At 35.9% G+C, this 16,070-nt stretch overlaps 1 protein-coding gene across 3 annotated transcripts in view; it reads right to left on the bottom strand.

Moving 5' to 3' along the window:
* KCNH8 (potassium voltage-gated channel subfamily H member 8) overlaps positions 1 to 16,070 on the bottom strand; it is a 170,668-nt gene that overhangs the window by 61,200 nt on the left and 93,398 nt on the right. For 2 of the 3 annotated variants that reach the window (XM_069860165.1, XM_069860167.1), the window contains exons 6-8: positions 13,122 to 13,279; positions 10,871 to 10,912; positions 7,475 to 7,682 (exon numbers count right to left, since the gene is read on the bottom strand). In XM_069860165.1, coding sequence (XP_069716266.1) covers positions 7,475 to 7,682; positions 10,871 to 10,912; positions 13,122 to 13,279 — 408 coding nt within the window. The remainder of the gene's footprint in view (positions 1 to 7,474; positions 7,683 to 10,870; positions 10,913 to 13,121; positions 13,280 to 16,070) is intronic. The other variant, XM_069860166.1, reaches the window with a different exon arrangement.

The following is a 16,070-nucleotide window of genomic DNA, read 5'->3' on the forward strand; positions in this document are numbered from 1 at the left end:
CATCAACCATTTCTTTCATATATTAATTAGAAGTGAATTTTCACCTCGACATAGAAAATAGCTCAAGAGTCATGTGTATTCCGTATAACAAGGGACCTTCATTACAGATACCCCAGGACAACAGAGAATTATAATTTATTTTACTAAATTGAAGATGTCAGCACTCATGCATGACACAACTATACTCTTTAAATTAATTTTCTTTAGGTTGCCTCTTAAAAGCCAGAAAGGACCATTATTCTAAAGTTACAGGTTCTGCAATTACTAATGAAAATGAAGAAAACCAATAATCAAAACCATAATAAAGAAAACTGAAAGAGAGGTTAAAATCAAATGTTCAGGTACAGAGATGACAGATTTAAAAGAAAATTGATCATCGCTAGTGAATGATGTCCAGTGCAATTAAGTCATCATGAAGTACTTTCCTTCCCAGCTAGGATTCCTAAATCTACACATGCCAATTGTAACGTGATAAATGTGTATGTTTGGAACTGTGAAACTATATGAATATGCAGAATATAGTTTTCTTTCCTAACAGCCTTGGAAATTTGCACGCACTCTTTCTGAAGAGGATCTCCTTAGTTCTATAAGTGCAAGAAACCAAACTAAACTGCTGTTCCCATCTTCAACAGATGTGACCAAAACAGACCAGGGAGTGCTGGGGACCTGAGTTGAACTTTGGCACCTGCCTGGCAGCATGGGAGCAGGTGCCAGCTGCAGTATTTTCCAAGAATCCAGTTGCAGTTCATTATTACTAGGTCTTAGTAAGCTAAACATTTGTTGAAATTAATAGAAGTTGTTTTGTCACAGGTCTAGATTCAAACTCCAACAGGTATGTCTGGAATACAGCAGTAGGTACACGTACCTGCATGCACCAAATGCTTATGTCACCTGGGTCCAAAACATGATCATTCCTTAGCATTATAGTTTTACCCAACACATTCTCTTAGCTGGTTTACCTGACAGCCCCAGTACCTGGAGATGTGATCACACAAAATCTCAGTTTTCATAATTTTTGAAAAGTGCTTAATTGAGAATGTTGCAAAGAATATGCTGAAAATAAGAATCTCAGAGTGGTCAAAAGTAAATTGACAACTACACATTTTTAAAATATAATTTTTTTTATACTTCTTTCAGTTCTGTTTTTTTTCTTCAATGCTTGGATTTGTTAAAAACTGCTTATATCACTTTCAAAACCAATTTTTTTTTCCCTAACAGAGGGAAACAGTGTGTAGAGATAGAGGTGGAATGATCTGGGATCACAGATAGTTAAGAAAAATCATTTATAAAAAAGAAAAAGGAAAACCAAGCCTCTAAATGAACTTTATACCAACTCTTTCATCATATCTAGCCATAGATATTTAAGTCATTAAATATTTAATTCACTATCTATTTAAGTCATATCTATTTAAGTCATTAAACTGCATGAATATTTACCTGTTTCTAGAGTACATTATGAGGCTTAATATAATAGAAACACTAAGAGTTAAGAATTAACTACATATTATGTATATAAATTATGTATTATATTGATCAAGAATGGGAGTAACGACAATGATTTTTCAAATATTATTTCTACTGTTACTTACTCTGTGATTATGCTGGGTCCTATGACACCAGAAACTTGTATTAGATCACTAAAATACATTATTTGAGGAAGAACGAGAAGATAAGTGTGCCTAAAAATAGTTTGCCTTCTGAAAAGAGGGTAGTCTGAGTTTTAACATAAATCAATGTATCAATGAGACAACCCTATTGTCAGCATTTCCTGTCGGTTCCACTCAAGTGCTCTGCACCTTATTCTGCACCTAAATCCACTACCCATCACCCCTAGAGCTAATTCAGAGTGTGACTGTTTTACAGTGAGTCAGGCATGCAACTCCCTTTAAAGGCTCTGACTGCAAGAATGTGATAAAACAAAGTGTGAGGGTGAAGTTTTACATTGCAGAGTATATGAAGGTACAGTATTTCAGTCATGATTGAGTTCTTATTCTCTGAAGTTCTGGAAATTAGAAAACTGATAGAAAATAATAAAAACCATAGGTGAGAGTGGAGGCAATTTGTTGGAATAAAGATTTAAATAGCTGAATAACATGCTTTACAGACCTGATTTTAGTCCTTCTCCCAAAGTAAATACATAAACTTTTCTACAGAAACACAGGCTATTTATTTATTTTATTTTATATTTTGCTTTGATAACAACTCCTCTATATTCAGAATGTTGTGTTACTGTAGGTAGACAAATAAAAGGTTGTAGCTGAATTTCTTGTGGAAGGAATTTTTTTTCAAGACATTTGCACCAATTAAACCTGACAGCTTTCCCTACCTAAGCTACCTGCACCCTGACTCTCGGCCTTCTCCTAACTTCTTCGCTACACTCAGGACAACTGAGTTTCAACAACTCACATGGCTGTCACAGAACGAATGCCTTTAACAACAGGAAACATCTGCAATATTATGTTTTCTATAGATATACATCAAAAAGTCGTTTCTCATATTTGGTAAGAACTTGAAGGGGACCAGCTCAGTATATACTAATCCAAACCAGCAGACAGCAAACAAAGACTTTATGCCTAAATCTGATACAAGTTAAACCTAAAGAAAAGAGAGCCAATGTCAATGAAGCAATAGGGTGATAGGATCAGCCAGGGACCTCAACACAGTCTAGCCAATACTCCATGTCAGCTAACGGAAATTAATCTCATTTTTACAGGTTGCTGAAAATCTTGTAATGCCTCAGGGAAATATATTTCACCAATGAAAACAAGTGAGGCGAACAAAGTGGAATGTAACAGAGAGGGATCTGTGAAACTAGAAGGGAAAAGCAGGACAAGGAGCTAGTAATGACCAGTCCATGAGACATGTTTTTATCAGATCTTAGAGTCAAGTTGTTGCACATGGATGGAACAACTATTTTCTGAAATGGGAGGAATTGTTGAGGTATAGGTTTCTAGCATCTGAAAACAGTGCCCATATTGCAAGTCTTCCAAATACCTTATGTAGTTGGTTAAAATATTGATACTAGAGCTAAGCAAGAGATCCATACTGTAACATTATATTTCTCTCTAATACCCCAATGCCACTGTGACATGACAGTTCATGAATACTATTTCCAGGCACAACATCATTCTCATTTTGCAGTCACACAGCTAAATTTGTGAAAGTAACAATGTTTTAAAATTATTTGCAATGAGAACATTGTCTGAAGACAGACAAAAATAATGAAATAAAGGCTTACAATTAGGCCAAGCAAGAACAAAGCAAATACAGTTTTTGGTTCTGGGCATTTTCATAGGGAGGATTTTATCACTCCCATTGGCCCAATCCAAATGCAAATTAAGCACCTCATTTGTATAAATTAGCCAGAGAAATAGATGCACAGAGGCAAATGTTACTCCCGCTGAAGTCAGTGTTGTGAGATCTGGGCTATGGTGTGTATCTGATAGCACAGTGAGGTCCAAAACATTATTTTAACACTACTACAGTTTTAAAGCATTTGCTTTAAGTGTTCGCAGAAGATTGCCTTTTAAGTCTACGTTGCAGGTTTTCTGAGGAAGCACTAAGAGGAGTAAGGAAGTTGCTAAAGGCTTTTTTCTCACTCTGACTCTCCCTCACCTCCCCTCCTTGCCTCCCCCCCCAGTAGAAGTAAACATAAAAAGCGAAGAAATCTTTTCATTCTTGGCAAGTTTTTCCTTTCATAAACCCATCTCTGTATTTCAGTTGTCTGCATTGCACCACACATACCCACGCTACTAGTTCTTAGGCAGACTCCATCCAAAACACTGAAGAATAAAAAGCACACTTTCCAAGGGGGAGATGTATTCATGGAATCATAGAATAGTTTCGGTTGGAAGGGACCTTAAAATTCATCTAATTCTAACCCCCCTGCGATGGGCCAGGGTATGTCCCACTAGATCAGGCTGCCCAAGGACCCATCCAACCTGGCCTTGAAAACCTCCAGGGATGGGGCATCCGTAACTTCCCTGGGCAACTTGTTCCAGTGCCTCACCACCCTTATTGTGAAGAAATTCCTCCTTATGTCTAGTTTAAATTCCCTGTAATAAAAAAAGGATAGGAATTCTATTTTTGTGTTGTATTTTTTTAACACTTTCTGTTCAAAAGCCCCTTAGCACCTTTAATGAACTTTGCATATGTTCTATTGATGGAAATTTGCGTCACTAGTTTTGATATTAATGTAAAAAAATGAAAAGTTTAAACATAAAAACTATATATACAAGAATAAGGATCATTCTCTACTGCTTTTCCTGCAGTAAGAAATCTTTTTTACATGTGTTCTGAAACTGCACAAAAATCTCCAGGTGAGGCCTTCACAGAGGAGGACAAGAATATTCTCAGTGACTTACAATAACACATTTATTATACTCCAAAGCAAGATTTCCCCTGTGTGGTTATTTGTTCGTGACTGATTATTTCACCAGATCTCACTTTACTTTGCTTAGCCACTCATGCCTGAAATCAACACCTATAATTCTCCCCTCGATATGTAGCCTACATGGATGTTGCAAGACTGGTCATTTGAAGTTTTCTTGAGGTAAAAAGAAAGGCTAGATAAATATAATCAGATGTCTATTACCAGAGTGGCAAAAATTGTAGCACACAGAGGGCCAAGACCTTCTTGTGTTTCACTAGCAAGTAGTCTGCATGTGAGGAGCAACAGGATTTGCACTGACTGAAGAAATTGCATCATCTTCTTTTTCTGCTTATATATGTGACACATAAGCTTAAACAGAAGTTTTATCAGTGCTGAAGTGGGCTTCATGCTATGTATTTGGAGTTTTCTTGTTTGATTGTTTGTTGTTTTTTGGTTTTTTTTTTTGTAAAAGCAACTTCTAATACTTCAATATTTTAAAACTGTTTCCCCAAAAAAGCCCCAAACAACCTCCTTCCCTGCACCTCCCCAAGCCATAAAATATTTAACTTGGTGCTAGAGAGAATTTTAGAAATAACCATTCTGACAGATACTGAACTAATATCTACAGAAGCTTCTTGGAAGTCATTGCAATATATTTATTATACATTTATAACATCTAAATATTTTAGAGACTATGCATGGAGGTTGTAGAACGGCTTTCCAGACAAAAATGCAAAACACAATTTTGGAAACAAAAATAAAATGAAATCATACTGAAAGCTCAACAACAAAGCCCTTCTGCCAAGTAGGAGGCTAAAGTACACTCTGCCAAGAAGTGCCTTGTTCTATTCAGTAGAGAGGTGTGTTGCCTTCTGCTGCCCAGGGAAGGTCACTGAGTCTCACACTGGGACAAGCCAGTGGTGAGAGGTTGTTAAGGAAGTTTCTGCCTAGGAACCCTGCTGGAAGATGATTAGTGTGTGATAACCCAGATACACCACTCTTCACAAAGACACCAATGAGACCTCTGTGAAATGACCGTTCCAGTTAAACTGGGATTGGTTCTAATGAGGTTGCTGAAATATTTGCTTATTATTGCCGTTGCCCAAGATAGAACAAAACTGAGGGGTGAAAGTTAATGTTTTCATAGAAATAAATGGCACAAGCCCTAGGGGATATGAGGAGAATGTTCTGCATGCAGCCACCACTCAGGGAAAAAGGAGAGGGATAGGCTGTATAGGAAGCACAATCAGAGCCCCATCTGGGGAGCAAGGATGGAGCCGATCCTCATCATTGAGACTGTAACGAATGCTTTGAAATCAGCCATCCTTCGTGCCCTACATAAGATGACAATGTGACTTCATGGCTACTTCCTGCCAGAGAACTGATTTTCTTTTCCCCTTTATTATTATAATTATTATAATTATTATTGTTGTTATAGTTGTTATCTGGATTTGGTTTTCTATTGGCAGAATTTGATCAATTTGTGCACAGTGGGCTTTCTCTGTGTATTCTCCCCTACAGCTGCAGTCTTTTCTTTGAGAAGTTTGCACTCTATGAGGAGTTCAGCAGCAGGTCACAGACCTGATTTACAAAGGGAAACAGAAATGAACAAACAACTAGAAGAATAAAAGACTCCACAAAGCTTTCAGTAAGCTATGGACAGACAAGAGAGAGGTATTTATTGGACTTCATTTCTCTTCCTAACCCAGCATACTCACCTCATATGAGGTCAGGCATCTTTAACGTACTTGTCATTTTCCTTCAGACTTATCATTATTAGATGATATTTAGATAGACAGTAATGAAGTTAAGAGAGAAGAAAGAAATTGAAGGTCATAGGAATAAGGCATGCTGCAGTTTGGATGCACGTCACCGGCCTTTGGTCACAAACGTTTGCATCATTCCCTCCACCAAATACTTTTTCTGTTGGGAAACTCTGTATGATCATTAGATAATCTTTGTTCATGAAGAGATGTGCATTCTTTTCCTCTCACAGATCCCTAACTTACATATTCTGAAATATTCATATGCTTTTTTAATTGTCTCTTTAGTATCTAACATCAGAAATAAAACTAGCAGGGCTTCCCTCTTCCAATTTGTTTTATCACTGGCCTTGTTTCATCCTCTGCTTCAATGAGCACATAATAGATTTAGGCAAAAAGTAAATATAAGTAGAATTAAAAAGATAGAACACAAGGAATTAGAAAGAAAAGGGATAAAAAAGGATGCTTGATATTGATATGGTGTCTGAGAAAGACAGTGAAAGAAATGTGACACTACAGTAAAGCCAGAAGGACCTATATGGGAAGATATGGAGTATCAGCTGTTGCACCAGCGAGTATCACACCTTCAACAGTGCACAAGTACATGATGATGCCAGGCTCCTAAATAAAGCATATTGGTTTTCCATTGTACCATCGTACATAGATAAAACCCTTAGAAATAAAAATAAACCTGAAAGAACAAATGAAAATCCTAAAATCTTAAGAAGCAATCTAGAACACTCAATGAAATCAGAAGGAAGGCTGGGGTAGATGCTAATCACCAGAACAAAACTAAGTGTTCCAAAACCATCTCTCCACTGATAAACACCTTGTCTACTGTGCAAGACAGCAAAGCCTACAAACCAGTTAAACAATATTTCTGAAGGGAGTTTTTAACTTGAAGGCACTTCAGAGCCTATCTGTTTCAAAGTACAGTAAGGAACAATTAACACACTTGTTGGAATACCTCTGTCGAAGAATTTGCCTAATTTGGAAAACCAGGATGAATTTTCTCATCTACTCTTCTACAGAGTCTATCTAGCGTTTTCCTGTCCAGATCACCATTTTTCTAAACATTGAATCACTTTGAAAAAATCTCACTATTCTCTACTTTTCTGATTTTCTTTTTGTTTTAAGACTCTTTTTCAGTTTGACCTGAAATTAAGAGCACCAATCTCTTCCTTTTCTCTACAAACAGCTTTAAATAATCATGTACGATTAAACAAAAAAGGAAATACTGAGAGATTTATACATGTTGCTTTAGATATTTACATATGTATACACGCATATATACACAAGTGTGCATATATCTGTGTATATGGTGGAAAAAAGAACTTACCTATGTCCCAGGTAAGAGGGTTATTCTGTTCCATCTCCCTTTTCCCTATGACATACCAAATGCAGGCCATCCAGTGAGCAAGCAAGGCAAACATGGACATGAGAAGCGTGAGAACAATTGTGCTATGCTGGGAGTAACGATCCAGCTTCTGAAGGAGACGCAAAAGACGTAGCAACCGCACTGTTTTTAGGAGGTGGACAAGGGAAACCTAGGAGAACAGGGAGAGAAAAAAAGCTTGTTAGTAGTTGACTTCTATCACACAGTTCTCTCGTTCAGCTGAAAGGAAACTCTCTCCTAAAGATCTATGAATTTTTGCACAGTATTCATTCAGTTACGTAGCTGCATACTATCTTTGGACTAAATCTTATGACAGCAGAGAATAGCAAAGGAAGAGGTTAAAGAAAAAGTGTTTACTTTTGCTGTGTACATCCATATTTACTATTCCTGATTTAAACCAAACTTCCAACCTGGTGATTCTATGAAACTTGAAATATTGCAAGATCTTTCATTTTGTCTTGTTTTCATGCAAACAGTAGGGCTAACTCAACTCTGTATGAAATGAAACCAGATTAATAATTAACACTGGAAGAGGTAACAATGCATAGCAGACATTTTGAAGAACAAGGAAGCAGAGGAATGAGTGGAGGCTCAGATATGTTCTTTGGATTTAAACCTGTGTTCAGGGGCCTGGGCACATTTTACTACTCCATGCTAAGCTGGAGTCCAAAAAAGCTTATATTAAAACTTCTGACGTACATCTTAAATTCCTTACCTAAAATATCATTGCCTTTTAAGTGTAAGTGGCAAAAGCAGCACCTAATCTACTCAGCACCCTAAATGTACATGAGTTTATGAAATATATAGGCTCTGGCCCAAGAGGAGATGCAGCAATGCACAAAGCGAGTGATTGACCTTATCCCCTCCAAAGCATACTCTGACCCATATCTGTGTGGAATGTACTTGGCTCATGTTCCAGCTGTTTAATACAGTTAGCAAACAATATGCAGAGTAGAATGCCAAATATTTTTAATTTAATATTTTGCAGATTAAACAGGCATAATTTTCATTAACAGAAAGCTTCCCCAACCCCCACCCCTCCCTCATTAAAAAGACATTAGGATTAATGCCTGCTAACTACCTAGGATACACACAGCAGTTAGAAAAATTACATCATGCTCACATATCTTCTCACAGCCCTCCCAGAGCAAACTTATAAACTCTCCAAAAAGAAAGTTTAAAAGCACAGCTCGATCAATACTTTAAACTCATTTTTGTGTATCCAGAATATCCTGAAGCTAAGCCTTTCTGTTTCTGTTACCAAAACTAGTAATCTAAAATCTTAATTTTGTATGTGTGCATTCAATAGAAGTTAGATCCAGCCTGACTGACAAATTCTGTAACTTAGAGTATTTTAGATCTATTCTTGAAAACTTAATAATTCATTGATTTTAATCCAGAAATTAAGTTGGTGTGAAACCTGTAAAAGGAAAATGATAAATCTACAAATATCTTCCTTTTTTTTTTTGGCTACGACAGTTTTGATAGTGCATAAGTAATTCTTCCACGAGCTTCTTCATACAGCATTTATTGACCACTATTTCATCTCTTTTTTTTCTCAAGAACCCTTACAGTTTTTCCTCGTCTACACAGCAGGGGTAAAAAGAAAATCAACAAAAACATAACACTTTTTAAAAAGATTTCGAAGTTCATTGCTGTCAGGAATGAGGTCTGGAATTAGAGCTCACAGACAATTACATGGTCTTCTTTTCTTGCATTTCTTGTATCCACACATCTCATGTCATCTACAATAAGTCAATGAAATTAGTTATGTTTGTGGCCTTAAGCAAAAGAATATCTGTAAGTCTGGTACAGAAGGCTGCAAAATATTTGAAGGAATTGACATGTTTATATTAATACAATCATGTAACTATTAAAATACAAAAAAAAGTCTCTCTTTCAGTGGTAACTAATTTCCCAAAGTTTCCTTTACTTTTCTCTCATCAGCTTATTTGAACCGATCATTGTTCTGTTGCACTTAAGATAAAGGGATTCCGTTTCGTGACTGACCTTTCAAGGTGTTGTGGTAATAAATTATTAAAATATATAGAATTATTTTATATGTGCTATGACCTTCACATTGGAGCCTTCATCTTTACATGGGTGCCTATGCTATACCACTTCACAACCAAATAATGATTTCAAAAGGATTGTTACAATAATAATTGTGTCCTGACAGTTATCTCTTGTAACTGAACTCTGAACATTTTTACTAAGTTACAGAGCACTGGTAGATATAAAACCAATGAACCACATATCATAACATGGAAATGTGTTTAATTTTAAGGCCTAAGAACCTCCTCAATTTAAATAATTTCTGCATAAATTTAAACACATATATAATTGATCATATATAATTGCACTGAATTTACTCATTTGTCATGCCAAATGCTCTTCTTGTGTTGTGTCCAATCTGTTACTGGAAGACCTGAAATGCTGTCACGCAGCTGTCTTTTCTGTGTCACAAACTGAAGAGTAAGCACTCATACTTCTGCTTGCATAGATTTTGCTTTTCCCACAAATATAAAACCATCTAAATTTTCCACTTGGTTAATCATTTTTTGACTAGCTGTATTAGACTTTTTCTGTCAAAATGACAGAGACAGAATTTTATCTAAAACTAACATAAACTCAATCATAGTATAGTACTGAGAATTAAAGTTGCTGCAAGCTAGTGATGAAACTCTCTGCACGGAAGACTCATCTCGTACAGCAAAAAGGAATTAATAAAGAAACATGTGATATTTCAATAAATGACTAGTGGCAGGGATCTTTTATCCTTTTTGTCTGTTAGTTGGCTTTCCTCAAAAAATGATACTCTTGCTATAGAACCACCAATAGTAACTCAAAGAAGCAAATCTAGTCATTATAATGAGTACTTAATGGCCTATTTATTACTTTGGCAGCATTTCACACCACATTTTCACAGATTAAGGGACTCTTTCCATCACATAAATACAAGGATGGAGGGAGCTGGGGTCTCACAGGCACTAAAATTAGACAGGAACGCACCCGAGGTCTCAGATCTCCAAAGAGTCACCCATGCAGAGGTAGGGTAGAAGCCTTGTAAGGTGTAAAGGCAGTAGATCTATCTCATACAGTTTCACTTTTTTTCTTTTGAAATATCTCCAATGATGGCAAAAGTCTCCACAGCTTTTTCACACACTAACTCCGCAAATCTCCAACTGGAAGGTGACATTTATGTGCCATACATACATAGGTATGTATGGCACTATACCTATAGCTTGCAGAATTTTAGAGCATCCCTAAAGGTTTGGCCTTTGTGCCGGGGCCTGAACAGCAAAGGACTTAGAGATGCTCCCTCATGCCCCTCCTCACCGTTCTGTTGAGGCAACATCTGAGAGTCGATGGAGTGAAAATCTGAGAACAGACATGAGGAAATGGCTTATTAAATCAAAAAGTCTGAAAACAGTGGAATCTGATTAGCAACACCCCCCATTCTTGAAACTGTTGATAGTCATTATTATTGTGAGGATTATATTAATAGTTTCCAAGTCTTGACATGATAGGAAGTATGATATAGTAAGGCACTGGGTTCCCATTGGGGAATCATATAGAGAACAAAATGACTGAGTTTGCTGGGATGAACGTAGGGTGTGGACTCCCAGATTCTGGACTTTCCATGACCAGAGAAAACAGAGGTTTGGCCCTTGACTCTGTACCATGTAGTGGTCTTTATCTTACAGCAGCTAGCTAGCAAAATTGGGCCAATACAAATGTAGGAAGCAGAATGGAACTTGCAAAAACATTTACTAAGCATGCTTGGAGCATGCAGGCAGCTGTGCCTCTCAGTCAGTGTTACTTATGAGATCAACATTGCTACATATCATTTATTACTTGCAGCTTAGTGTTAAGACTTAACCTATCAATTATCTCATTAAAGATCCACCACTAACAGAGGGACATTTCAAAGTACCTGAATATTCTTAGTCACTGTATTAGTGAGCTTATTAAGAAAAATAAGTTTAAAAGTACAATATACAGGCGATGAGTTTTAATCATATCATAGTAGTAGTTTTTAACATTGTGATTTTTTAACTGTAAAAATAATTATTGGAAAATACTTTCTTTTTCAGAAATCAGTATGGAAAGTGCATCAGTCTTCCTATTAAAATAAAAAACAAAAAAAAACCCCAAAGAACCCCAAAGAAAAGAAATTAAATTTTACTTTTTTAATTTTCTGCTTAAAGGCGAAGATGGCACCTGATTCATTAAAAAAAAAAATTGTTATTGTAAATTAAAGCAACACAGTTATGTTGGCTGTCCGGTTTTAATTTAAGGGATAAATTGAGATAGCAGTGCATTTAAATAGATTAGCCGCTGGCTATAAAAAACCCAATGATTGAAGAATGTGGAGCTATTAACTCTCTGCTTTTAAAAGCTACTGCACAAACATGTGATTGACAGTTCTTAGTGTAACAAATGGAGTGAACAGAGGGATCATCAAAGGAAATGGAACTAAATGATAAAACCAAAGAGGACATCTTATATTGGATGCTTTTTGTCTCATGTTTTCCTATGTTTTTTTTTTCTGATGTGTGTATATTCTATAGTCTGTGTACTTGTCTGTATACTCACATTTAAGGAATATGAGATTGAGTGCATCTCTTTACAGAAGATCAAAATTCTGAGAATTAGAAAGGGAACTGCTTTAAAGACTAAGTTTCTTATGTGAAAAATCCACAAAACTGAGAAACTTCTGTCTACATTTATTGCCAAAATTAAACTTTCTGATTTGGAGGTGGAGAGGATGCTTGGATTTTTCTTTTAGTTAGTTTGTTTATTAAGGGGTTTTTTTTGCTAAGTAGATTCTTACTCTATTAAATCTGACAGGGGTATCAGAAGAAAAACCTTTGTCTTAGCATAAGTAAACCAATACAAATATAACCTATCATGATTGTGACATCACCAAACAGTAGATCAACACATTTTTCAAAGTGGCTTAAGCATTTTGTCTTTATATTCAATATTAGTTGAAACCAAAGGCAAAGTTAATGACAATTCTAAGTAATAGATACTGGAACACAAAAAGTGGAGATAATGTTATAATTTTTGCTGTAGAATACAGAGGTAAATAAAAGGAAGATTCACAGGTGAGTGTAGAATATAGACCATACTGACCATAGAAATGATTTACTATACCACAGTAACAATTTATGAGTCTTGAAAAATGATTTGAATTTAGTCATCAGAAGAGATCAAAACCCATACAGATATGTATTTAAGTGCAGTAAGAAAAAATGAAGTTAACAAAATTGCAACTGTTTACCAAGCAAGGATGACAGAATTAGAAAAAGGTGATACATATGTGTCTTTCATGATAATGAACGGCTAATTTGACACCTAATCCTGTAATATTTTTAATTAGCACATGTAGTCACATTGTATTTTTTCCTTCAGCATCCAACGTGAAAATACACTACAAAGCTGAAAAATATACCGAGACATTTTAATTCATTCAATGATTCAGTGTTAGTCTCCAGATCTGGGGAAAAAAAACCCAACAAACCAACAAAAAACCCCCTCCTTTTGAGAAAAGAACAATTAAAAAAGATAATTTTGTACTTACCACAGTGACGTTGAAAGCATAAAGAAGATCAAAAGGAAGTGCAGCAATTAAATCAATGATAAACCAGGTAGTCACGTAGTGGATACAAATAGATCTTGCTTCAAATATAACTTGGCCAGACTTGCTGACATATGTTGTTCGGAAATTTAAAATAATGTCTGCTTGACAAAAAATGAACAGAATCAGAGACAGAGATATCTTGATTCCTGGAGATAGCACCAGGAATCCATCATAACATTGGAAAAAAGTAGATGGAGAATCTAATACAGAAATAAATAAAATATAGTTGTAAGGGGTCCACATACATAGAGTTAAACAATGTGATGCACAAAGTTGTTTTCGTAAGGAGTAAAATGAACATTAAAAACCTTTAACACTTAGTGATTTCAAAAGGAACTTGAATTAAGAAAAAACCTAACCAACCATCAGAACCCAAAATAACCCATTGAGCTTTTTAAAGGGTACCAAATATTGGTACAGTATTGTTTTAAATGAAAAATGAGGATATGATTGATATGCATTAAAGATATTTACTCTTCTTTAAGATCAAAAAAAAATCATTAATTGCTTTATTTAAAAGGTATAACTGAAACTTTCTTTTATTGACAACTATTCAGCACAGAGAATTATGCTTAAGGATAACGTCTTGTTAATCAATTGAAAAGTGCTGAACTCTCTTGAAAAATAATATCTTTTGAGCTACGTTGAAGATATGAATTACTTGGTGGCTTGTGCATTTTGCGTGTTCCTATCTAACATTCCAGGATGAGCAACTTTCAATATGAGATATACTTTTGACATGTCTTGCCAAAACACATTATCACTCAAAGAAAACTTCAGGTCCTGACAACAGAGTCTCAATTATTTTCATGTCCTACAAGACAAAGACTATAATCTGTCCTCGAGCTATGCACCCAGTTTCTGCCAACATTAGTGAGAACTATTTGTGTAACTTTTACAATGTCAGAAAAGGGTGCAGCCAGCCATCAAGGCTGGTGTTTTACAGAAAGATAATTAGCCCGCTGCTTTGCGAATTCTAATGCCTCACGCTGAAGAATATCTCATAATAGAGAAGGAAGTGATCCCAGGTGTTTGGAAGACATTTAGAGTGTGATTGACTTCTTTTCTTATTTAAAATAATATCTGAAGAGTGATGGCACTGGCAGCCTGAAAGCTGGTGGACTTGGACATTAAGCCAAGTTTAATGTCCAAGTTATGAGAGACAGCTGTCGAGATGTTAATCCAGTCATAGACTTGTCAACAGTGTTATTTGTAATCTAGGTGCCTTCAGCTGCCTCCCTTGCACACTGCTCTTGCAGGAAGGTTGCAGCAGCAGCTGCTGGGGACTGGCTCTGCACCATACACAGCACAGAGTGTACAGATATTTGGGAACTGTTTGCTGCCCAAATGAATGTTTCTTATAACCTCTGAGGAAAGGGAGGTAGAAATGTTAAATGGAAGCACCTGCAAGTGAAAACCAGCCTCTTGCCCACCAGTAGGGTGAAGGCATAGGAAGATGACCTCCGTCTTGCAAATGCAAATAAACACAGAACAACAGTATTTCATAGTTTGAGTCTATTCAAGGGATTTGTTTTCTCTTTGGATGAAGATATTTCCTTTCCACACACCTAGGGGGTTTTTTTTGTGCTATGAAACTGGCTCCAAATCGGCACATTCCTGGAAAAAAAGAAAGCTTTGAAGTCCTAAAAAATTAAGCTTATTTCAACTTCTGTGTCATCATCTTTAAAACAAAATGAACACTAATAGCACTAGTATTGTAACTTGGTTTTGATGCTAATCAAGTTAGAACTAAAAAGAGGGCAGCAGTAGGATTAGTAGACTCATCTGCTTTTGATTTTAATGGCAGTTTCTGGGGCCTGAGAACTTTTCTTGCTGCTATACACACTAGATTGAACACCTAGTTTCTGGTACAGTTTTTATCCTGCGTTTTTCATTCAGTGTATGAGAAAAGCCTGCAAAGACCAGCATGCATGAACAAAAGGCTCCCCTTAGACAGCAAAATCGAAGGACTGACTTTTCAGAACATAACACACAAAGCATTGCTACCACTACAGCCATAACAAGATTAGTGGGTGAGCTTTGTCCCATTTGCAAGCTTTTGTAAGATCCAGAAAACAAAATGCAAAAAAATGAACATTAAAAGGTTTTACTCCTTGTGATTTTTGTGAAAATAAAAAAAAAATAAATCCAAGACATCATGCTTATGTAGAACATGTACACTGAAAATGGAGTAAGTAAACATTTATGCAACATTCTTTTAATAAGCCACGTATTATTGCGTTTATATTCTTAGTTTTTTTCCATTTCCTACTTTTTCCCATTTATCAAGAACATTGTTTACCACTTGTTTTCTCTTTCTTTTTTTAAACATTATTTTTGTTTTCTGTGCCACTACTTCCAAGTTAAAAAAGGCTTTGGAAATGACACCTTTCAATAATGTTGTTAGTACAACGAGAACAACCAACTTACACTTATAGTAAAGGAGATCATTGTAAAGCAGAACAAGAGAAAAAACATCTGGCTGAGTTCTCCTTAACTTAGTAAATTAACTTGATATAAAATCTAACGCGTTATAAAAGCTTATAGAAAATGCATCCTTATTGAGAGGGCATGGACTGCCACTGTTCTATATTAAAGCAATTTTTCATTTGCAGAATTTTATTTTTGAATCTCTTGGTACTAAAAGAACATTAAAAATGGAAATAGTTTGACTTGCGCTGTATCAGGACAGGGTTAGAGAGTGATACATACAGGACTTAAATGTGTAGGTCTAGCACTATCTGTATTTGTACCAGGCAGATCCACTATTTTATAACTACTTTTTCATGCTCTGTGAACACAGACACTCAAATAGACCAGGCACACAATTCATGCAGAAATTGCTCTTGAAGCCCTACATCCTACAACAGTCTATGCTATTTTTCTTGA

Source organism: Phaenicophaeus curvirostris, chromosome 6 (assembly GCF_032191515.1).
Source record: "Phaenicophaeus curvirostris isolate KB17595 chromosome 6, BPBGC_Pcur_1.0, whole genome shotgun sequence".
Classification (NCBI taxonomy): domain Eukaryota; kingdom Metazoa; phylum Chordata; class Aves; order Cuculiformes; family Cuculidae; genus Phaenicophaeus; species Phaenicophaeus curvirostris.